The 22,585-nt window shown below is 50.9% G+C and overlaps 7 protein-coding genes across 7 annotated transcripts; 2 read left to right on the forward strand and 5 right to left on the reverse strand.

Moving 5' to 3' along the window:
• Positions 1-4,562: 4,562 nt before the first annotated feature.
• Positions 4,563-6,680, forward strand: Z517_07598 (uncharacterized protein; the record flags this gene model as incomplete). The annotated part of the gene is made up of 3 exons (XM_013426119.1): positions 4,563-5,024; positions 5,084-5,219; positions 5,275-6,680. 3 exons carry the CDS (start codon positions 4,563-4,565, stop codon positions 6,678-6,680), a joined length of 2,004 nt encoding a protein of 667 aa, XP_013281573.1.
• Positions 6,681-9,037: 2,357 nt separating this feature from the next.
• Z517_07599 (uncharacterized protein) lies at positions 9,038-10,358 on the reverse strand (the record flags this gene model as incomplete). Its single annotated transcript, XM_013426120.1, has 3 exons — positions 9,038-9,592; positions 9,699-9,856; positions 9,920-10,358. The coding sequence occupies 3 exons, from the start codon at positions 10,356-10,358 to the stop codon at positions 9,038-9,040; spliced, it is 1,152 nt and encodes a 383-aa protein (XP_013281574.1).
• A 1,318-nt stretch (positions 10,359-11,676) lies between these two features.
• Z517_07600 (uncharacterized protein) lies at positions 11,677-12,975 on the reverse strand (the record flags this gene model as incomplete). Its single annotated transcript, XM_013426121.1, has 4 exons — positions 11,677-12,312; positions 12,374-12,517; positions 12,572-12,739; positions 12,802-12,975. 4 exons carry the CDS (start codon positions 12,973-12,975, stop codon positions 11,677-11,679), a joined length of 1,122 nt encoding a protein of 373 aa, XP_013281575.1.
• A 1,175-nt stretch (positions 12,976-14,150) lies between these two features.
• Positions 14,151-15,146, reverse strand: Z517_07601 (uncharacterized protein; the record flags this gene model as incomplete). The annotated part of the gene is made up of 2 exons (XM_013426122.1): positions 14,151-15,031; positions 15,113-15,146. 2 exons carry the CDS (start codon positions 15,144-15,146, stop codon positions 14,151-14,153), a joined length of 915 nt encoding a protein of 304 aa, XP_013281576.1.
• Positions 15,147-15,583: 437 nt separating this feature from the next.
• On the reverse strand, positions 15,584-17,968 carry Z517_07602 (uncharacterized protein; the record flags this gene model as incomplete). The annotated part of the gene is made up of 2 exons (XM_013426123.1): positions 15,584-16,921; positions 16,973-17,968. 2 exons carry the CDS (start codon positions 17,966-17,968, stop codon positions 15,584-15,586), a joined length of 2,334 nt encoding a protein of 777 aa, XP_013281577.1.
• A 2,205-nt stretch (positions 17,969-20,173) lies between these two features.
• Z517_07603 (uncharacterized protein) lies at positions 20,174-21,007 on the forward strand (the record flags this gene model as incomplete). The annotated part of the gene is made up of 1 exon (XM_013426124.1): positions 20,174-21,007. The coding sequence occupies one exon, from the start codon at positions 20,174-20,176 to the stop codon at positions 21,005-21,007; it is 834 nt and encodes a 277-aa protein (XP_013281578.1).
• Positions 21,008-21,912: 905 nt separating this feature from the next.
• Positions 21,913-22,322, reverse strand: Z517_07604 (uncharacterized protein; the record flags this gene model as incomplete). The annotated part of the gene is made up of 2 exons (XM_013426125.1): positions 21,913-22,093; positions 22,141-22,322. 2 exons carry the CDS (start codon positions 22,320-22,322, stop codon positions 21,913-21,915), a joined length of 363 nt encoding a protein of 120 aa, XP_013281579.1.
• Between the last annotated feature and the right edge of the window lie 263 nt (positions 22,323-22,585).

Below are 22,585 nucleotides of genomic sequence, written 5' to 3' on the forward strand. Positions count from 1 at the left end.
AATATAAGCGCGTAGAGAGAAGCATTCGCTTCTGGCTACTCGCTAAATTGACAACATCGCTGAGAACCTTAGTCAAGGAGACATCTCACCTGACGGATCGACCAGATTGGGATATCACACTGCGAGTTTAGGGCTGGTAAGGAGTAATCAAGCATTAGTGGCTTCCCAAATCTTTTCGTCTAGCGGGACTATCGCACAGATCCAATCTCTACTTTATTCTTAGCTTGCTGCATATGGGCTCCAGTCCGAATAGCTCACGCCGCACAACTGGCAGTAATAATGATCTCCTGGGCGAAGATTATCTTCCCGTCTACCCCGGCAGCTAGGACATTCATATTTCGGTTCCTGTAGTATGCGCCACTGGCATAAGTCGAACTAGATCAGCAGCAAAGCCGCTCGTTTCCTCAAGAACGCGCAAAAATTTGTGCTTTTCAAGTAAGGTCGCCAAGTGGTCTCGAGAAACGCGAGCGATGTTGTCCCGAAGTTCTTTACACTCAGGGGTACTATTGACATCGGTGGTCACATGGAGAAAGTCATCCATTTCCTAGCAAACATTCGTTACATGGTAAAAGTTCTCTTTTGAGAGCTATTCGAGTGCTGGGCCCCTGTATTGGTTCACGGTTCTGTACACTCTCGCGTTGAAAATCATAGGAGATATTCGTTCCTCGCTGTTTCCGCTATCGTATTCATTCTCATACAGAAAGCGGATCATTGGTTCAACAGAGTCTGCATTTTCATCTTTGAGCTCGATCGCGCTCTTGAGAGTTTCCTATGCATTCAGGTTTAAGACGGCTCTCGTCATGACAGAAAGGGGATAATCAAACCTTCCACTCGCGATTGAACAAACGCTCGAAGTACTCGGATTGAAGGAACAAGCGCCTACGTGGACATATCCCATCTGCAATGGAGCTGTGCCTTGGGAACAGCTGGGTGTGGATCAGTTTGTTAATGGCATTCGGAACCAGACGGCAAATAGTGTTAAGGCGGTAACCGTCGAAGTCGACGGGAGATGGTACACTCAGAGCGAAAACGATCCTGCTAGTCGGAAGCCCAACCCTATGCCATTGGTGGAGATGCGCTGCGCATCCAGTTTACGGCGCCCGAATCCGGAACAACCCACACCGTTCAGTTCAGGACAGAGCCATCATCCTGCGGAGAAGTAATCGCCATCCCTTCAGCGTCTGGAACAACCGATACGCAAAAGGAAGAGACCTTTGCAGATTGTTGATTTGACCGGAAGCGATGGTGAGGTATCCGGGCCAGCTGAACTCAGTCACCACCGTGGCGTTTCAAAGATACAATATCATCCTGTGGATCAGGACGATAGAACAGAGAGGCGGTTCATAATTAACTCTCCTTTGAAATCAGGGGGCAAGGAAATAGGTGGATATGTTGACGGTTATCGAGTGCATATGTAGGAGCGACAGAACGCTCGCCTTCCCCAGCCTAACCTCCAGCTCGCGAAGGGAGACTGATATGGCCGCTCAGGCAACGTGGAACTGCTGGATGGACGGGCGTAGCCATTCAATAAGGAAGATTCTCGCTCTGCGTCCAGTACAGTGTTCATAAATCGAACGGGCCAAATCGCTTTCAACACCTTTTCGCTTTTGATTGGTTCGTCGTCCTCTGAATCCTCAGCACTCGTTACGCTGCAGTTGCACCGCTTTCCAAGCCACCTCAGGTATCCAGCCGTCGAATGAGAGGGTGAGATAGTCTGCCACTTGTTATGGTAATTTTTGGCCAGCAACAAAATATAATAAGAGTTTACAAATGGTTCTGGTTCCTGTGTGGTTTCCATACGTCTTGAGGCAGACCGCTCCATGGCCTCAGTAAGCGTTTCCAATCTGAATGGCTCCGTCTGAGATAGCTCCTGGTAACGTCTGATTGCTCTTTGTCCTCTCTTATCATCTCTTCCACTGCTCAACGAATCGAGGGTCTAGTATCTTCAACAGCTGATTTCTTAGGTCGAAAGTAGGAGCGAATGGGTCGCCGAGCGTGGTGATCACTATTGAACGGAGATCAACTACATCCTAGAAAGAGGTAGCCATCCTACGACTTACCAGTGATTCTGGGACGAATGGACTAGTGCACCATAGCCGCACCTAACAAGTCTGTACCTAACGTTCACGTGATATAACTCGGTCAACGTAGATATGTCACGTGATGAAGTGGACTCATGGACCTTTCCTATCAGGAATGCCTTATTGGTGATGGGCAGTACTCAGCAATAAATCGATTCCGAAGTAATAAGTATCCCTTTACGTATAGTAGTGACAAGACTCGAAGCATGAGGAAAGAATGCTTCTCGGGTGCATGGAGCATGCTTTTCTCCTTCGGTTTGCAAGTGTCCTAAAGAGGTTAGGCCTGTCCGGCTCGAGGTCTTCCCCAGTGGCCTTTCAACCCCTTTTACTGCGGCCGCGTAGGAGGATGCTTCTCCACTCTGAGTAGCATGCTCCTCTCGTGCGGTTCACTTTCGCTTCCTATTCTGTTTATGATACATTCTTCCTGGAGGGCGGAGCGTTAATGGTGGAGTACAGTAGGGTAGCTATTTCTAGGTCCAATTCTCCGAGTTTAGGTAGTTTATGTGGTATTCGATATACTAGATATAATGATATGGACGTAAAGAAGGACTAGGAGCAGGCTGGTGAAATCGGATAAAGGATAATATAGGTTGATCAATAACGTGCACGGTCTAGATACTTGTTCCACTGGTAACTCGAAGGCCTTGCGCGTTCTCGACTTACCCAATCACAGCTCACCGACACCTGAGTGTCGGCGCAATATGATTGGTAACCCGCAGTAAAAGTACGGTGGTTCGTAATAAACATCTCGTAATGCTCTCGCCACTTCGCGCCTCTATCTCGGTAGTGGTAGTATTATACTTCAGTCATACGTGCACCCTTCAAGATCTCTTGAAGCTCACCTCTTGCAACTCTGTCGCACTTACTCTTAATCCTTCTAGTGTAATGGGAGAGTCTACAGGCTGGAACGTGATTGGTGGAATTTGCCTGTACAACGTACAGGCAGACACTCCTGCCTCCTGATTAGCTGGATCTCGGACACTAGGTCTGAGAGTTCCTTGCTTTTCTTTCTTGAATCCTTCAACAGGATCCTTGACAATAACACACAGAGACAACTGGACAATCAATCAATCAAGCAATGGAATCTATCTGACCAGGATCTTCGATGCTGTTTTATTGTTACTGTGCGATAGTCGTTACCCCCAACATCATGCCCACCGCCGAACGAGTTGATGCCTCTGGCTAAGAGCCTTGCCCCAGTTCAATACAAGGACTGGAGTGTCTGCAGCTGCGAACCTAGGTTCAAGTCAGCTGCAGGCACTTTAGAACCTGTGTGTCTTTATAACCGGGCTCAGACATGAGTCAATGTAGTTGAGCGTGAGATAAAGCATAGGAACGCAGATGTGCTCAGTAGGGCGTAACGATTGGACTCCCATGCCAAACTTCTCGACTTTATTATCCCTTATGAAGAAAACCTGGCTCTTTCCTTTGACACGTCATACATAGTCGTTCTTCGAGAAACATCTTTCCCATATCTTTTTAAAGACCATCGTGATTGCCTCGAAACGCCAGTCAACCCTGATATTTGCGGTAACAGGATAAACCTATCGAGAAGATCGGGGAATAGGATGGTTCGGTGGTGGCTTGACTGAAGAGGAAGAGGTAGAAACGAGTGTAGGCGTATACTGTGCCCAATCTTGGCTGACTGAAGTCGGCATGATCCGCCAAGGTAACTCTGCTCTGTTTGAGCTTTCTTCGTAGCTTCGTTTATCCATCTCTGATGATAACAACGAAATTGCGGACGAAAATTTGTTGGATAGGAACTCTCACTATACCGGCATAATTAGTATAGGTAAGTTGACGGTATATGGGGTTCTACCACGGTTTCTCCATCTAATTTCCTCAAGAACAACACTAATGACGAAAATGACGAACGGGAAGACTGTCTGTAGCAGCGAAAGTTTGTCCGCCCGCGGCCATCTAGTGGTGGAACCACGGTCATCTGGCATTTGTTGAAGGATAGTGACTAGGGAACCATTTGGATCCATAATGAATCCCACTAAGACGTGTTTGAATAGTAATGCTGTGTAACAAATTGAGCACAACTTCTCTCTGATCTGCGAGACGACTCTTGGAGAAGGCGTACTAGTATCAGTTATCGTGAAGCACTGTTACTGCGACTTCTCTTCTCAATAGTACCGCAGTTTGAAGGAGAGATGAGGCGCACATTCGCACGCTCTGTAATATTATCCTTCACGTGACAATTCCTTCCGTTTTGGGACCCGGCACGACTTTCGCCCCCACAAACTAAGCCTAGTAAGGACGACGGAGCAAAACGTTAATCCTTGAGCCACTCATACGAGATCTGAGTTCTGAGGCACCGCACATCAATATACACCGCGGGCGCAATCAGATCCAGAGCTCCTCTGCACTCATGCTTTCCTCGACGTCCTTAGTCCTCTAAGTCTCTCAGCAAAACTTCTTGTTGGCACTGTGGCCAGCAACAACCTTGGACGCGTCTCGACGCGTGCCGCCAACAAGATGGACTGCATAAACACCTCCAACTATCACAACTCACCATGTTTGGCCGATGACGAACTTTTCGGCCAATTTGTGAATCTACCTGTCGCAGTCGACGACACTGATCCACATTCCTTCTTGACTCAAACTCTCGAACCTCTTCAAGACGATGTCGCCCTTCCAGACGATCTCGTACACACATCTTTTGACCTCAATTTGAATGGGGACTTGAACCTCGATCGCAGTGCCAATGAACTGGTGCACAACTCAATGACACCTGACGAGTTCACGTCTCAACCACAATACCAACCCATGGACCATGCCACAGGTTCCAAGGAAAGACATTCTTATATTGAAGGATGTGGGATATTGAGAATCGGAAAAAGTGACTTTGTTACGCAGAGTCGAAAGAGGCGAAGAAGTGTCGAGGAAAAGGTCGCCTCTGGCCGTGCATGTCTTCTTTGTAAGTGGAAAAAGTCAAAGGTAAGCAGTCATACATCAAATCTCCATGTTCCGCGAAACCTTTTGACCGAATGACACAGTGCTCTGATGGCTGCTCTAACGGGCTAATCTGCCACGAATGTGCGAAAGCGATCAAGAGGTCACAGCAACGTAGCGCACTATTCTGGAATCAGTGCACTCGTGCTGATGTATCCAGCTTCAATGTCTTCGTTCCGGGTGAGTCATGAAATACGTTTTTGGCACTCATCAGCGTTCACTGAATGATTTATAGATGGCCTGGATTATGCTACACTCGCTTCTGATGGCGGGACTTACAAGTTAAAAAGGGGTTCATTTAGCGCAAGATTTGATCGCTTCCTCGGGTACAATTTTACCCCACAATCTCCAGGATATTGTCAGTTACGATTGTTACAACTCAATGTCATCGCCGATATCTCGTCATTCGATGAGACATGGGTGGAGACTTCTCTCTCTCGTTTCCGACCCATCGCCATTTTCAAACGCGCGAGCCACCTGTTGTCGAAACTCAAAGTGGGAGACCGACTTAGTCACGCTGCTCCTGACCACTTAACATACCTCTCACCAAGAGACTATCTGGAGGCATTAGCCCCTGACGCTAGATCCACCATTGAAGGGTATAGAGCCCACGCAAGCGTCCAGATGGTCGAATTACTGGAGGACTTTGTACGTGCCCATGCAACCGTATCTCAGGAGCAGAGAATGCCGTGCACGGGGTTTATGATCGTGGTTGCCTCTGTATTGTATTGTGGGCTTATTGAGTCCATCTTACCACGTCACTGTGACCAACAAACGGAATCCCAACAATTCCTCGGCGACTATCTACTCCACAGTCTCAAGATATTTTGTCGCTATGCATTTCCATCGGCTGAGTGCCTGCTAAGAGAGCTTCGTAATGTCAGGACAGGGGATCAACTCCCTGTGACATTCGGTGACGCACTCGCAATTCAATTGGACTCTGTCTCCGATCAATCTGCTGGCAGTGTCCACGCATTCTTGATAAACGAATATTTGACCGACCGAAGAAGCTGTGCCACAGACCACACAAACCACACCCACCTCGATCATTCACACAGGGACCCGCCACCAGCAGCAGCAACTAATCCTGTAGAATTAGTCTACTCAATGATTCCGAGTTACTACACGCAAGCGTTCAACATTTCCTCTGCTGAGCTCTCTGCCCTCGCTGAAGCTTTGAATATGGAGGTACATACTTTGAGTGAACAGCCATCGGGGTCTGGGAGGAGTAGTGGAGCCCACCGGGTATTTATGCGGTGTATCGTTGACGCAGGGGTGGAGATAATTGCGCACGAGAGACAATTACACCGTCTACAAAGAGATTCCACAGGACAGGGCAATAATCGACAGAGACTGCCGGTCATGCGCTTTGGGGAAACTACCGAGAGCGACTGGGCTTGCAGCATGCTCACTCTAGGTTTGATATTCAGGATCTTCCTACTACACTGCCTTGTCGAGGGTGGATTTATACCATGCGCCAGGTTTCAAGATGTGTGGCTGAACCCTACAACAAATGTACCAGAATGGCTGGAAATCCAAATCCGCGTGGGGCTCCCCTTACTCTATGCAAACCGGCAGATCTGGGCGAAGTGGAGCAGACACGCTTCTGAGGTTATCAAAGAAATGGAGCGTTCAGGGTAGGGATGGGAGTTAAGGGCCGGTCACACAAGATCGTGATGTACACTGCAGTCGACTCCAAGGGTTTTGATTCCAGAGCTTGCAATCTCGTACACCTCGGTTTACGACATCTCGACCAGCGAACGCAACCCACGAACGTTTTTACGGTATCGCTGGCTTATTTCTAAAGAAGAAAAGGAAAGAAGAAGAAAAAATACTAGGGTGTTTGTTGAGTGTTCAGGTAGGGGGAGACTGGGTTGGAAAAACTACAATAAATACTCGGTAATAATAATACTAGGAGAGATGGGACAGCCAAGGCGCTAGTAATGGTGACTATAAAAGCGGCCATGAGAGTCGACACATCTAGCTGGTTCAATAATTTAGACAACTACCTCAGCTCAAACACGTGACTGTATTACCTCTCCACCTAAACTAGTATTTAGGTATTTGTTAGTAGGGGTAATTTTCGTTAATACTAGTAGATATCTTTTAAAGCTAGTAAGTCTTAGTTTAGTAAAGTCAATAGTAGTGTCGGAGTTTTGGATAATACTGTTGTGACGGTACGGCACACTGTGAAGGGAGAATGCCTCTAATCATGTATTCCTGTGTACGAGACACTAAGCTGGGGAAAGAAAGAAAGGAGAGAGACGGTTGGTGTGGCGCGTTGGTAAACACTGTGTAGCGACCGCATCCGCCAAGCCTCCACAGGTTCCACTTTACCAAGCCATACCCAACTGTGTGGCCAATCATAACGCGCCATTTACCTGTACAGTGTACAGGACTATATCAGCCAATCAGATCGCTTCCTCATCTTAGTCAACCGGGACTGGTCAGATCCGGACGGATCTGGACATTTCGTGCTCACGGCCGTGACAACTATACTATAAAATGGCGGTGTAAGACATCCTTATTGTCAGTGTGTAGTGTTACTATAGTGAAAGTATCATAAAACCTACCTATTAAGATGTTAATTCGCATGTGACTGCGCGGTATCGAGTGTTCAAAAATTACAGTTGCCCACTATCCCCGGCGGATGCTGACGACAAAATTACTGCTACCACCAAGTAGGGCTTCGAGGACTAATGGGTGATTGCCTACAGCAGGCGTGCGGCCGCTCGGTTGTCTTCGACCAGTGCCTCCAAGGGCGGAGCGTGACAGTCATTACAAGTACATTACCTTGGGATTCCTGTCAGTCATAGAGGTACGGCAACGCGTTGTATCCTGAGCCTCAGGGACAACGTGGTGCCTACTTTGGTCCCTTTCTCCAGACTACCGAGGTACTTATTCTCCGTAAACGTATGTGAGAAGGGGTCTCCTCTAATGGACCACGGGCTGAGTATACGCGCTGGAGTAGTACTTGATACAAGTGCCGGGTAGGTAACGGAACCCAGTACGCGTGGGTACCAGATAAGAATAGGTACAAGTAGTGCATATTCAGAGTTTACACTTGTCAACACCCACCCACAATGCCACGCGCGCACACCCACACACGCACACAAACGGACACGCAAGCCAGGGTTTCTCCAGCGCAATCAATGCGAGATTGCCTGTCACCCTACTTCCCTATCGAGCACACACAGTGTAGTACCAAGGCCCTTCGAGCACCTCGAAGTCGGAACGGGAGCACAACCACGAGTCAGAATCTCGCTTAGGTGCGAAGCCTTCTTTCCGTACCTACCTTAAGGTTCCTACAGGTAGATGTAGCGAGTAGGTAGCGAGTTACCAGGAAGAGTGCGTTGCCACTGGGCCACTACCTACATACTGTGTTTCCGTTTTTCTGTTTTTTTGCCTGTTTTGTGGGGAAGCTGAAACATTTCCTTGGGCGCCGTTGTTACGTACAATCACCTACATACTTCTAGGTATCTAGGTAGGTGGTAGGGTACACTCTCGCATGGAACTACTGTAGGTACGAGCCGCCCTTGTGGATTGGAGTGCCACTATGCTTGACTTGAAAAGCCGTGGCATGCAGCTAAGCTCGTGCTTGCAGATTTCTGCGAGGGCCAGGGCCAGGGCCTGGGCATTTTAGCCGCGCTATGCGAGGTCTCGTACTCCTAGGATTTCTTGTGCTTTGTACTCCGTATGTAGAAGACGCTGGGATCATGATAAGACCTGCGTACCTACATCCAACCGTCCCCCATCTGCCCCGAATTCTTGTACACAGACAGGCACTGCTTTAGCTAAAATATCCTCATGTGTCAGTTCTTACTATTCGTAGATGACTTGAGCACTTAGAACAAAAAGTGTGTAGTATGGTCAATAATGTGCGTTCATTCATTGCCCATTTCCCCCTCATCCTCATTACATTATATACATTGTTTGAGACTATGTTATCTTACGCGTAAATCTTTCATTTTTTGCTAGTTGATGTCTTCTTTTCCCCTTTATACTACAACCAGGATGGCCAGGCCCAGCAAAAGGACCAAGCCCATGTTGCTGGTGTGGCTACTGGCCGAGCTGTCCGTAAAGGTCGACGAGGGCGCAGAGGTCGTTGCGCTGGTCGCCACGGGGCCGGTGCTGCTGGGAGCACTCATGATGGTCGCGGCCGCAGTCGCACTGCTGGATGCGCCACTGCTGGCGGTGGTCGTGAGGGGCGCCGAGTGACTGCTCGACACGCCCGACCTGGAGGCTGTTGTGGTGCTGTTCAACGCGGTCGAATTGACGGCGGCGAAAGCAGGCGTCGACACGCTCGGACACGAGATGGACTCGGTCGTCACCGACGCAAGTGTCACAACACCCGACGGCGTGCCGGTTCCGACAGTCGCATAGTCTTGCGCGGTACCACTGACATACGTGGCGATCGAGGTAGTAAAGTCTGAGTTGTCCGTGATCGAGGCGACCGACTTGATCCACGCAGCTGCTTCGTCCGAGTAGACGTTGTAATAGCCAAGGTGGGACGCGACGATGCCGTTGGAGTTGTTGGCGCAGATGGGGTCAACCTGGGTTCCGAAGAATGTTAGTAAAAAGACATGATTACAGCGATTAAGCATGCTCTCCAAGACTCGTAGACAGAAAAGTCCAACAACAATCGGGCCTGTCACTCACATCCAAACACCAGTCACGAGTAATGGCCGCGTATGCGTCGAGAGCAGTCAACATGTCACCAGACCGGGGGAAGAGACCGTCGCGCGAGGAACCATTGCCATAGTTGTAGGGCTGGTTGGCCGTATGGCGGGTATTTCCAAACGTGATGACCGCCGACACTGAAATGTCCATGTTAGCCTACAAGCCATATATCCAAACAAAGCAACCACGCCGTAACTCACATCGATTTCCTGGGCTGGTGGTCGGGTCCAGTGGAGGAGTCGACGGCTGGATACATCCATTGAAAGACACGCCACCTCCACCACCGAGAATGTCAGTCACGATCTGTGCTCCCTGCGAGTATCCAGCCAGGATGAGCTTGGAGTTGGGGCATCGGTCGGCATAGGCAGTCATCTGCATGAAACCCGCGATCGTGCCATCGTAGGTTGTCTGGCAGGACAAGTCGGTGTAGAGAGCCGAGTAGATAAGATCTTCGTAGCCGCAGTTGGCCACGTGGTCGCAGGTGGCGGCTACCAGATCACCCTGTCGTCCCGGGTAGGGCTCATTGTTGCCACGGGCGAGAAAGAAATGCACATCCTCGCAGGGTGTGCAGACTTGTGCAAGCACCTTTGACGCCGACCAGAGCGAGAGAATGGCGCAGGACGCCGCAAAGGAGACCATGATTGCCAAAAGCAAGAAAGATTGCAGAAACGACGGTGTATTACTGAGGTTGCCAGAGATGCAATGAAGAGAGAGAGCAACAACATTGAAAAGCAGTAGGTACCGGACAAGATAAGGGAACTCACTCATTGGAGCTGGTACTGGAGGGATCGTGGCCGCGCTAAATTTTTTGGCCAAATGCCCAACTTCTGAGACACTGTGGGACCGCGATCGTGCGGTCTTCTAGAGGCTTGACAGATTCGACACGGCAGAAGCGGATGGTCTCGCTTGCGTCGCTTGCGAGCTTGTTGTTGGTCCATGTTGGGCCCGTGGTTGGGGCGGATTTTTCTAGCGGTTGATTTACCTCATCGCCGGCTTTCCCGAAGCTCATTCTCCGCTTTGTTTTGTCTTTTTGCCTTTGTGCCTCTCATGATGGGTATTTTGAAGAAACGCCGCGCGGTATCCTGCCGAATGAGGATTTTCCGCAGTTTTGTCCTCAATTTTTCTACTCTTTCAATAATGGTATGATTCATCGACATCATCATAAGTGCGCCTATTGACTGTGCCTGTGGCGGCGGCAAATCCTAAAACAGCAAAGGCGATTTTCTTGTTCGCAGTGACAATTTTCTTGTGCGGGGGGTGTCTCGCCCTGATCCGCCCTCAGGATGGTCTTATAGATATCGTCACTGCGATTGCTCCTAGGTTAGCAAGCAATGCCTCGACACAGCACCTCCATTGCACTCGCCGAGCTGTCTGCTTGACCGTCGGCGTGCCCTAGCCAAGTTACAGCGAGGACCGATAAACCTCCTTCGGTACAAAAGCATCGGACGATCGTGGAACGAGTCTGTTTGTCAACAAGAGGAGGATCTGCTGGTCAATACATGATAAGATGAACCCAGGATCGTTCACGCGAGAGTTCCTGTACCTGCGTGGACAGGTTCACAATGGCAAACGGGCGCATGCGAAGTGACAAGAATGAAAGACTTGGCGAGATTGTACAGTCAAGAGCTCCCAACACTAGAGAACAGACCACCCCCAGAAAATACTTTACACATATTCAGGGCAAGCTGTACGCTGTTGGATCTCTCGGTCTGCTGGTGCTATGGCTATACTTGACTTTGACTCGCCTCATGGACCCTCATCTCCTTGGAACGCAGTAGCACCCAATTTTCCCTCAGCCGCCGCATTGCGCAAATGGTCTCGAAAGTGTTCTCGAAAGTGTTGGACCAGCGCACTGTGGCATTTGGGCCATATCCATCCACCTTGTACCGAGCAGTGTGATAACAAGACTACACGGCCCTGGTATATCGAGCAGGCCCATCATTTACAAGTCCCAGCTCTAAGCCGCCTCATCCTCGATTTCTAGGTTTCCAATCTTAAACTTCTTCCCGCGCATGTCGGCATAGTCCGTGTGGTTGTGATAATTCTTGACCCTTTCTCTGACATATTGCAGACCCGTAATCGGCGCGGCGTCCTCCTGGTCCTCCCTTACTAGACCCATTCGCTTGAGCAAAGGCGACGCGACGGGCTTGATGTCGACATTGTCCCCAGGCCTGACAAAGTAGAACAGGCCTAATCGGTCAACGTGCGTCTGGTCGGGCGGGGGTCGAACCACTCTGTGCGTGGTGGACTTGAAGTACCCGGCAGACCAGAAGTCGAGTGTGTCGCCCACGTTACAGATGATGCCGTTGTCCACCGGCGGCACGTACTTCCACTCCCCAGACTGCGTCTTGATCTGCAAGCCCGCGACGTTCTGGCTCCAGAGCAGCGTCAGGGACCCAAAGTCCGTGTGGGCGCGACTCCACGTGTTCTCGACCAGGGCGTCTTCCTCGACGGACCGGGGATGGTAGGTCATGTACCTCAGGTGGTCTTCGCTGGGTGAGTCGTATTGGTGCTTGGACGAGAAATAGTCTTCGGGCAATTCAAGAATGATGGAGAAGAGGGTGAAGATCTTGCTGGCGATGCTCAATGCTTTCTAAGGGTGAGACGTGTCAGAAGTCCTTACATCCACTGCAGGTTCTTTAGGCCTGGCTCACGCGAGAAAAGTCCTCAATCTCCGTTCTGTACGTGTCGAAGAACGGATGCCGCGCTTCGTTGGCGTATTGGGGGATGAATTTCGCCAGGTTGAACGACTCGACAATGTCTTTGACCTCGGTGGACATGATCTTCTTCTCATATGGCTGAAGGAGTCGTTTAGCTCTAGTCAATGTGGATGGATGGACTGTTCACCATACAGCACGGTACCCGAAATAGTTCCCCACGGAGAAATCACACTTGTATTCGGGCTTGTCCTTTTCTTCAGCGGGAAGATCGAAAAAAGCCTGTCCAATGTTATATTGTCGTTGGACCTCTTCCTCGCTGAGTCCCGTGCCCGTCACGCTGAAGAAGCCCGTCTCGTGCACCTACATACATTATACATCACACACGATTAAGAGTCGTTGGAAAACCGGGAGTCCAAACTTACAGCCTTCCTCAACTGTTCCGCGAGCCGTTGCTTCTCGCCCGGCTCATCGTACCTTGACAGGTCAATGACTTGGATATCCGCCCAGGGCAGCTGGAACGCGGTCTTGGCAGGGCGCTGCCACTTCCGGAGCGGTGGCGCCGGCGCCGGGTCGTTTGCGATTACGGCGGATGGCATGATTTCGCGGGTTTAAAAGTTTCAAGTCCCTCGTACGGAGCTTTTCTCTCATGAACATATATTTCACCACCCCAGATTCGGCGAGCGTGATATTATTGTCACCGTTATTCCTCTCCATGATGTACTGTATGTAGTTGCCAGAAGGTATCCAGAACCCGCGATCACGCAATCCGAGCCTGGTATGATGTCGACTTGCCCCACGCAAAGTCATTGGTCTGCCATGGCCTGCTCAACCCCAGGTTGACTTGGTTGTCGATCGACTCAAGCATTTTTACCAAGGAAACTGAGGAGATCTCCGATACGAGGACGAGGGGTATATATCGATCTGTTGGCTGACTGAAGCATCTCAGCAGCAGCATTTGAGAAGACACACGACTCTACAGTAGATCTACCTGGGTTATTGACACAGCCAAAGTGGACACAATGTAACTGTCTGATGAGACTCAGTCTCAATTCTCTCAGTGTTGTTGTCACAATACATCTATCTCATGGGGAATATATATAACGGAGTTACTCGAAGCAATACAACAACCCAGCGTGCCCGAGGTTTCGGTGACCCCAGAGGATTCAAGGTTTACCCTGTTTCCCAATTTACGAGTTACGGAGCATCTGACGTCGGTGTACATCCTGCCGTTATTCTCCACATATCCCAAGTCGAGCCTGGTGGTGGAGTTTCTCGTCTTGTCTATTGAAAAACATAAACGCCTAGTTGAGTGTGGAGCAGTTGGTGATAAATGTTGGAGTGGACAAATCCGGCTAGCCTGGTTCCTTTCCCACCGGCATACATTGGTCACCAACAAGTAATAGTTCGATACGCATAGCCTCGCTAGGTCGGGCAATAACTCTCAAGGCAGAAACGTCACACATTTCGAGACTCCGGATTCATGTTCGACATCTTTTTAACACAGACGAGTAGACACCCTCGGCAACCGATCAGAGGCCTTTTGGTCAGGATTCCGTCCGAAACGATATAGTACCCCCGAACCATATTATAGCCACCCACAGCCTGACTAAAACTTTTGGGAGACTCAAAACGTAAGGTCGGGTGCCTTTTCGGTATTTCTCTGCTTCTCCTGTCTGTGGCTTCGGGCTCAATACTTACTACTCGGTGTAAAGATGTCCTCTTTTTGCCCTCGAGTGTCAGCAACACTCACACACACGGCTTCCGGGAATACTCAGCGAAACGCGATAGAAATGCAAAAAGACTCACCTAGAATCTTCTTCTCTTCCGGCGTCATGCTCAAGCGCGGATCATTGCCCATGATGTCCTTCAGATGGCGCTGGTACCCGCTCTCGACCTCTCGGTACTTGCCGCCGTTGATGAAGATGGTGCTGCCGTTGTAGTCGTCGTTGGCGCACAGATATACCGCCGCCAGGGCACACTCGTCGCTGGTGTTCATGGGGATGACGCCGCTGTTCCACAGCTTGGGCACCAGGTCCGGCAGGGTCCGCAGGGCGGGCGTGTCGGTGATGCCCGGCGCGATGCTGTTGATGCGAATGTTCCACGTCGCCGTGAGCGGGCGCAGCGCCCGCTGCAGCCCTACCATTCCGTGCTTGGCCACTCCATACGTGGGTATGCTCTCGGCGACGTACCCGGCCCGCGACACGGTCGACACGATCACGCCCCCCTGCGGCTGCTGCTGCCGCCGCATGTAGTGCATCGCCAGCTTGACCGTGTACATCTGCCCGATGAGCGTGACGTGCAGGCACTCGAAGCCCGGCTTGACCGGGTCGCCGTGCTCGTCGACCGTGTCGAAGAAGTCGCCCTTGTCGCCGATTCCGGCGTTGGGGATCACAATGTCGATCCGGCCCCAGTCGCTGACCGCGCGCTTGAACAGCACCAGCAGGTCCTCCCACCGGCTCGTGTCGGTCTGCATGAACCCCACGCCCGCCACGGCTTCTCTCAGAGGTTGCACATCCCCGACCAAGACCTTGACACCCGACGCGACCAGTTTCTGGACGATGCTGAGTCCAATCCCCGAAGAACCACCCGTGACAACGGCCGTCTTCCCGCGAAGCTTGTCGCCTTTTGTTTTGTTTCGACATCTCGTGTTAGCTGTGTGGACATGATAGCACTGCGGATCGACAATAGACTGATCCCCCCTCACGGCGAAGTGAAGAAAGGGTATTTACTCACCTATATCGGCGTCCGTGATATTCAGGTCCGTCATCGTCCGTAGTCGACCACACAGTCTTGTCACCTGTTCACTTGTGGCGATTCCTTTCTTTGTCCCGGTGAGCCTCCAAAATCCAGGGAGATTCCCCCCCTACCCATATGGGATTCCTCATTCTTGTATTCCCCGCTTTCTGGGGGAGACAAGTCGATCCCCTGGTGATACCCAAACAGCCAGCTTCGACCTCGGGCCGAATGGGATCTATTCTGGAGGGTTTCGGATCTACCGAGACACGAATTTGGAGGATTTGGTCTCGAGGCTCGGTACGTTGGCCAAGGAAATGCTTCCCAGTTTATATCAGTGCTCAGTCTGACAGGAGAGATGCCGTGGAAGAACAATATATATGTTATTATGTTCATGTCCATCTTGGCCGCTCGAAATTAGTCCCTCATCCCATCTAGGTGTCAGTTCGATAATGCTAACAGCAGCAAAATCTATGCCCATGTGTAGCCATTGAGATCAAAATCTATTAAAGCATGTCCCGCAAAACCAAAATCTTCCTCCAAGTTCCATTCGTATGAAACTGGGGCTGGGTAGCCACTGGAAGCATTGCGATCCTCTACCCCAGTGTTGTTGATCTCCATCGTGCTCCCTGATAACGATTGATGGTCTATCCCACACCTGTCCTCCAACTGAGCGCTCGTCAGTGACAAATTCGAAGGCTGTGCATAGCCGGAGTTCAATGCCGGCCCTGAGCGAGATGGCCGAGTTTGAAACCCCGATCTCGCGTCCTGCATTTTGGTTACAACCTCCCGCATGCTCGGAGCCATGTCGGCAAGCATGTTTGAGACTTTGATGCACATATCCAACTTGTGGAGGTTGGTCTTGCGGGCGCTTGCGTCGCTACTGTTGGCATCGCGGAAGAAGGTTGAGGCGGCTAGGCAGATATTGATCAGGGCAGAGGGAGGTAGGAACATCGCCAGTCCGCAGTCAATAACACCTTCCAGGATCTCAGCTGTTTCGTTTGCCGCCTGTCGCAGAAAACACCGGCTGTAGTCGGTGGGTGGACAGCGGTCAGTGACGGAGTCTGGGCTAATGTGCTCTGAGATATCATCCACCAGCATACCGTCCCGATGGACGAGAAAATGTGCAGCGCAGTATATCAGCTCCACCGCACATACGGCCCATGTGACACTGCGGGGAGTGCTGCCCAGACTGTCTCGAAGCAGATTCTTGCTGTTGAGCTCGATGGGAACGTCTGACCGCCAGCGGTAGAGTTCTTGGACCATGTACTGTCTCAAAAATGGCAAGGGGTTGGCGCATTGCTGACCATCCCAAGGAGAAAGATCCTCATGGATGTTGCGCATGATCCGATAGATATGCCAGCAGAGCTTCGCCTTCAAGATACAGACTGTTGCGAGCGCTGGGGAAAGCGCATCGAGTCTTTGTTGGGATTGATGGGATTGAGGAACCACACTTTCAACCCCGAGGGCTCCTGTGTCCTCCAAACCAAAATCGCTCATGGTCAACATGGGTGTACCGAATGGCCACACGCGTGGTGGCTGACCTATGGACATGCACAGGTCGCATTCTTTCATGAGAATACTCCACCACAGTATCCGGCGAAGATTCCGCTTCCGCTGGGGCTTGGATGATTTCAATGGACTGACATGTTCTGCTCGGTGTAATTTCAGAATATGGGCCTGAGAAATGGCAGTTCCGAGCCAATATGTGGCGTCCTTCAGGTTACTCCTGCTGGCCCATCCGATGAGAAAGAGCGATGCTTGACAGATGGTGATGCGATCCTTCTCCGTCTCCAACTCAAAGAGTGTCTGGTTCACAGGTCAGACTCTGCAACAAGGTGGCATGTTTGGTGGCCTCACCTTTGCCTTTTCATAGAACGTCTGTCTGGCCGTGGTCTTGCTCATGTACGCTTGCCGGAGAATAATCTCATTCTCAACGGCTCCCACGCCAGCGAACATGACGGCATGAAAAAGGAGCAGCGACACTCTCTGTCCGGGCTTCTCCCCTAGTATTGCGCCTCGAAACGCCGGGAGATCTATGACGGGCAGAAGCGGATGCACAAACTCGGCGAATCTGTCCATGATCACGTGTTGAAGCTGCGGTGGCGGCAAGACAAATACCGACTTCTGCCGCAAGAATTCTAGGTCGTTGGGAGTGCGCACAGGGAATGCCTCTATAAAGTCCGGCAAGGCTGTGTGCCAGCCTGAACCCCCCTGATGGAGGGGCGGTGGCGTAGACGGAGCTGAAAGCAGACCATCGTCTCTATCGACCGTGCTTTCATCTTGACCAGCAGTGTCATTCGTGATCGGAAGATCCGGCTGCTCTGTCAAAGACAGTAGAAAGCCGTGAGACACTGGAGCCTTGGGTGCAGCATCCCCTTGACCCACGATAGGCTGTTGCAAGCAGTTGAGAGCTGGATCTGGTTGAACACTGTCTCGTTCTTCCCAATCATTGGCCGAGTGCCGTACCTCTTCAGGTGTATCCGGGAGGCGTTCGATCATGAATACTCCTTCTCCGATCTTCGCATGTCGATGATTTGATCCAGGAGCCAGTGAAGCATGCAGGGCATGGCGGTCGCTGGTTCTGTGACCGCGCCGCCTGCACTTGATGACTCGGCATTCTGCCCCATCCAGCAGACAGTTGGTGCAGTAGCCTGCCTTGTGGGTAACATCACATCTGACCTTGCGCGAGCGGCAGCGAAGGCATGCCTGGGTCGCTCGACGGTGAATAATTGCTTTGTTCGAGCGCGATCGTACCCCGGTCGCCTCTGTGGTCGGCCTGTGTGAGCCAGTTCTCTGTTGATCCGAAGTCGACAACGGTGATGAGGTCGTCGGTGGTGATTCTCCTGGATGCATGACGGTCAGGTTGGCATTCGAAGTCTCAAACTCGGAAAGCTATCAATCTTTAGACCTCTTTTTCAAGAGAGGGACATTACAATGTCGATAGTTCGAGTTATCCTCGGGTTACTTCCAATTTTACGCCACCGTGGGGGAATGCGGGGGCCTGTCGGGTACATACAAACAAGCAGCCAATTCCACCGGAAAAATGGAGAAATGCATACCTAATCTGGCTAGCGTACCTTGTCTGCCTGGGAACCCACCTGAATACAGCCAATCAAACACATTTCGAGTGGATGTAGCTTCGCTGAGGCGAGGCTGCCAGGCTACATACATGCCTCTGACTATGATATGTTAGGAGCTACTTGGTGGCTTGTGCTGTGAATTTGACCATAGACTAGAAAATCTCGCGAAAACTAGGAGGGTCTTCCACTCTGAGCCTCACGGGGTGAATTGCTCTCGTCGATAAAGTACAAGATAAATTCCACCTAGGGGTAGACCTTCAAATGAAACAAATTTGACAGCTACAAGCAACTTGGCAGGCAATCTTGATAGTGTGGGTCTGCCCTTTCATATTTGCCGGCCTTGGCTCCTGGTCAGAAAAGCTTGTCCTTCTTGCCGTCTTCTTACCACTGATACTTCGGTAAGAGACAATATCAATATTCAGATCGACCTCCTGATTACTTCTTCACAGTCTTGTGGCTTGGACTTTCTGTCTCAGATAATGCCAGCCCTTGACCCCTGCGACTCGTCTCCCGTATGGCCCGGACAACACCATCTTCGGTCCACATAGGCTGCTATGAATGTTGGACGATCCGTAGTCGCTTTGATGGTTTGCTTCCAATTGCGAACAGAGAAGTGGGTGTAGCTCTTCAAGGTCAAGATCGCAAGCCCTTCGATCCTCCTGAGATGTTGCATGGCAGAAGGATTCGTGACGCCGACGTGGTGCCCGAGGAGTGGCTTCTGGGGCGGACTTTCTGAGGGGAATCGCGAGGACGAGGCCCAGAGATGCGCCAGCGGCGAACGGAAGACCTGCACAAGCCATTTAATCTATCTAACTTGCTCAAGCTGTGCAAAACACGACCATGGGGCGAATCCAAGTCATCCGCAAGGTGTGGGTTAAAGAGTGTATCGCTGCGGGTGGGCATGGCGACGGCTCTCGGGACAAAGATGCCCTCGGCTATCTGAATTCCAAAAGGAGCAAAGCAGTGCCGACACCTAGCGCACCTGGACCGCGGAACTCATAGTGAACTGTTCCCAGGCTCCGGTCGCGTACATGTGACCCCGAAAGCGATGCGGAGACTGAATTGGGCCTCGGCGCTCCGTTCAAGGGCCCTTGTGAGAAACGATGAATATCCTGGGGTAGCTACGAAATATCGCATCGTAGTAATTAGGTCATTCATGATAAGCTCTCGTTCCAAGGTCTCTAGAGGATATTTGAAATCGCACTTATCGATCATTGGGCTGTTCGTGTGACGTGTCACCGAAAGACGCAAAGGTTGAACGTTGCTCGCAATTGACGAAACATCTATAGAGTCATCACTGCTGCAATATCCACCCAAGACTGTCGAGCATATGCTCGTGTACTGCGTCAGATTCCAGTATGATATGCATCAAATGAAACCCATACAGAACGACAAGGACATTCTTGAGCCTTGCTAAAGCGAAGGTCTTAATTATTGTTGAGCGTGGACGAGTATGGGCTGGAAAGGACTTATCCGTTCTGACCAAGAGCATCAGCGAATGCAACAGCCTGATCTCACACCGGATCTGGTGTAGCATACGCTATAGCTACGTAGAACACCATTACAGTCGGGAATAGCTTCTTGCTAATTGGGTTGATGCAGAATACCAGGAGGATGGAATTGGTCGATATCACCTGCCAATCATGGCGAAATCAGGACGTCGGATGTCCTTTCTGGATGATATGGGTCTGCGTGTCCAAGGACAAGTGATTAGTATAGCATTCACTGTGCTGAGCCATGTCGGCTCTGGTATTGCAGCAAGATTTTGGTACTGGGATATGCAGCTGTTCACCATGCTGGACGAGACATGCATGTTGAGAACGCGGAGCATCATAGAGCTCGATGGTTTGGGCGAATTGCCGAACATCCGTCCAAGTTGGTTCAAGTTGGTTCACGTTGGTGGTAGGGTGTGTTATATATCTGCAGCGCATGAGGGTCATCGTATTTATACAAACAATCAAACGTGCATCAACGCATCATGGCAACGGACAAAGAGTGTGCGATTGTAACCGGAGGCGCTCGAGGTATTGGTCTGGCGATTGTACGAAGGTTGGCCTTGCGCGGAATCAATGTCCTGATCGCCGACATCCGCGATGAGCTCGGGAGAGAAACGGCGCGCACACTGGCAGAAGAGTTCAAAGTCGAGGTCGTATACCATCATGCTGATATGACCAAAGAAGACGACATCAAAGGCATGGTGGACGCGGCAATACAGCGGTGGGGTCGCCTGGATTGGGCGGCCAACAATGCCGGCACCGGCGAGCTTCTGGAAGACCATGAAGACCACATGACAGGCGCGGATTTCGATCGGCTCTACGAATTAGACCAGCGAGGTGTCTGGCTGTGCCAGAAGTACGAGGCGGCAGCGATGCGGAAGCAACCTCTTCGCATAGCTCACGGGTCGTCGGCAGCGTTTGGAGCCGTCGAACAACGAGGTGCAATCGTCAACATCGCCTCAATCTGTGGCCATGTGGCCATCGGTATGCCCTCATATACGGCTGCAAAACATGCCGTCATCGGCATAACCAAGACCGGCGGTTTGTTCTATGGGAAGTTTGGAATACGTTGCAACTCGATCTCTCCGGGGACCGTCCACACCCCCGAGTTCTTCAGCTGGTCAAAAACCTTTGAGAACGACCCTCGGTTTGCTGAGCAGGCTTCAGGCTGGAGCAACCGCTGTCCCCTCCACCGACCGAGTTCATGCGAAGAGCAGGCCAACGTCGTCAGCTTCTTGCTGAGTGGGGAAAGCAGCTTCATCAACTGTGCCGATATCAAAGTGGACGGAGGCTTGACCGCGGTGGCAGACAAGTAATCAAGTTTATTCCGTCTCTGGCCTTTCACTTACAGCCGTGATGGCTGTGACTGCCAAGGTTTCTTGGGAACAATGTGGAAATATCACCCCTAAGAGTGGGTAATTGAGCTCATCTGTAGTCTTTGAAAATGTGTGGTGCAATAACCACTAGCGACAGAGCTTCTAGTGAGTGCTAAAAACAACACTTGAAATGGTTGTATTCACGCTCATCCATACCGGCCTATGCACCGAACCAGAGCTGCTTGCTTCCGTTTTGACATGTGTTCAAAGATACTAGGTTTGAAACCTCTGGACGACTCACTCAATTGAGTACGAAACTACCGTTAACTAAGTCTACACCTTGGTAGCGGTTGGATCATGTAAACGAATACTAAAGAAAGGGTCCCTATAAACCTATGTACAATCCCCAAGTAGAGCGACAGATCGGCTCCGGTAGCATTTCTGCACAAACCGACCCGCCCAGTAAATGATAGACATTTGCGCTCTCATGGACACGGCTTCGTTCCTGTCCAGAAGAAATTGGCACATGTCGCCGCCTGGTGAGGAGACCTCTTCTGATCCGCAGGAGGATTCCGGCCTGTGCTTGTTGCTCTGGCGCACGGACAGTGATATTAGGCTTGGGTGCTGGTGCATCTTGAAGGTACCATCTAGCTGAAGGGGAAAGGAAGTCATCATGGTACTGATGCACCAAGTGACAAACTGCGCCCCACTGTAACGTCGTTGAAGTAAATGTAATATCCGCAATAAATTGCCCAAACGCTGCGTGTCAGCCTCCGCCTGCCCAAGACCCTCGATGTGGATCTCGGACAGGAATACAGATATCGGCAGCGGGAGGTAGCTGGCACTGAGACAAATAAGTTAGTCTGGGAGTTTTGCAGCGAGTGATAGAGGCTCTGTCTTGACTCTTACATGGTCAGTGGAATCGACTCTTTGTTTGGATGACATAGGAGTGTTTGAGCGAGATCTGCGATGTTCCGAGCCGCTTCTTCGGTCTCTAATATCGCCACGAGCTCCCGACCGCTTCCCAGCCAGTCCCACGACAAATTATGGCGCCAATCGAGCTGGTACAACTGAATGACCAGAGTACTTCAAGCAATGTCAGTAAAGACTTCATCGACGTGACATAGACTTACTTCCGAAGCAGACGGAGCGCGTTGAAAACAAGACTCATATGCGGCTCCAAGATAGCATCGGCAGACTCCAAGAGTATGGCAAAGTCATGGTCCCATTTGTGAATGGCGTCTCGGATGTCAATAACAGTGACATAGCGGAACGGCGCCAGCTTCTGGTCACGCATGGTAAGTATCCGAGCCATGATTTCTGTAAGCGTACAGGTCATGACAAACGCTGAGCGCGTCAGGATGCCGCTCTCTGGTCTAATGTAGTCCGGAAACTCAATCGCTTCCGTTAGATTGGGCAAGCCGGTGCTGTCAGAGGGCCCAGGGATATACAGAATGGCCGAGGTGGATTCTGTATACACGGAAAGCATGCGCCGGCGCATGAGACAACACTGTCTTACTAGTCGATACCTCGTTCTTGTATATTCGTCGTCGTCGGCTTGAGACTCGATGGCTGCGA

The sequence above is a fragment of the Fonsecaea pedrosoi genome (assembly GCF_000835455.1).
Source record: "Fonsecaea pedrosoi CBS 271.37 unplaced genomic scaffold supercont1.5, whole genome shotgun sequence".
NCBI lineage: Eukaryota > Fungi > Ascomycota > Eurotiomycetes > Chaetothyriales > Herpotrichiellaceae > Fonsecaea > Fonsecaea pedrosoi.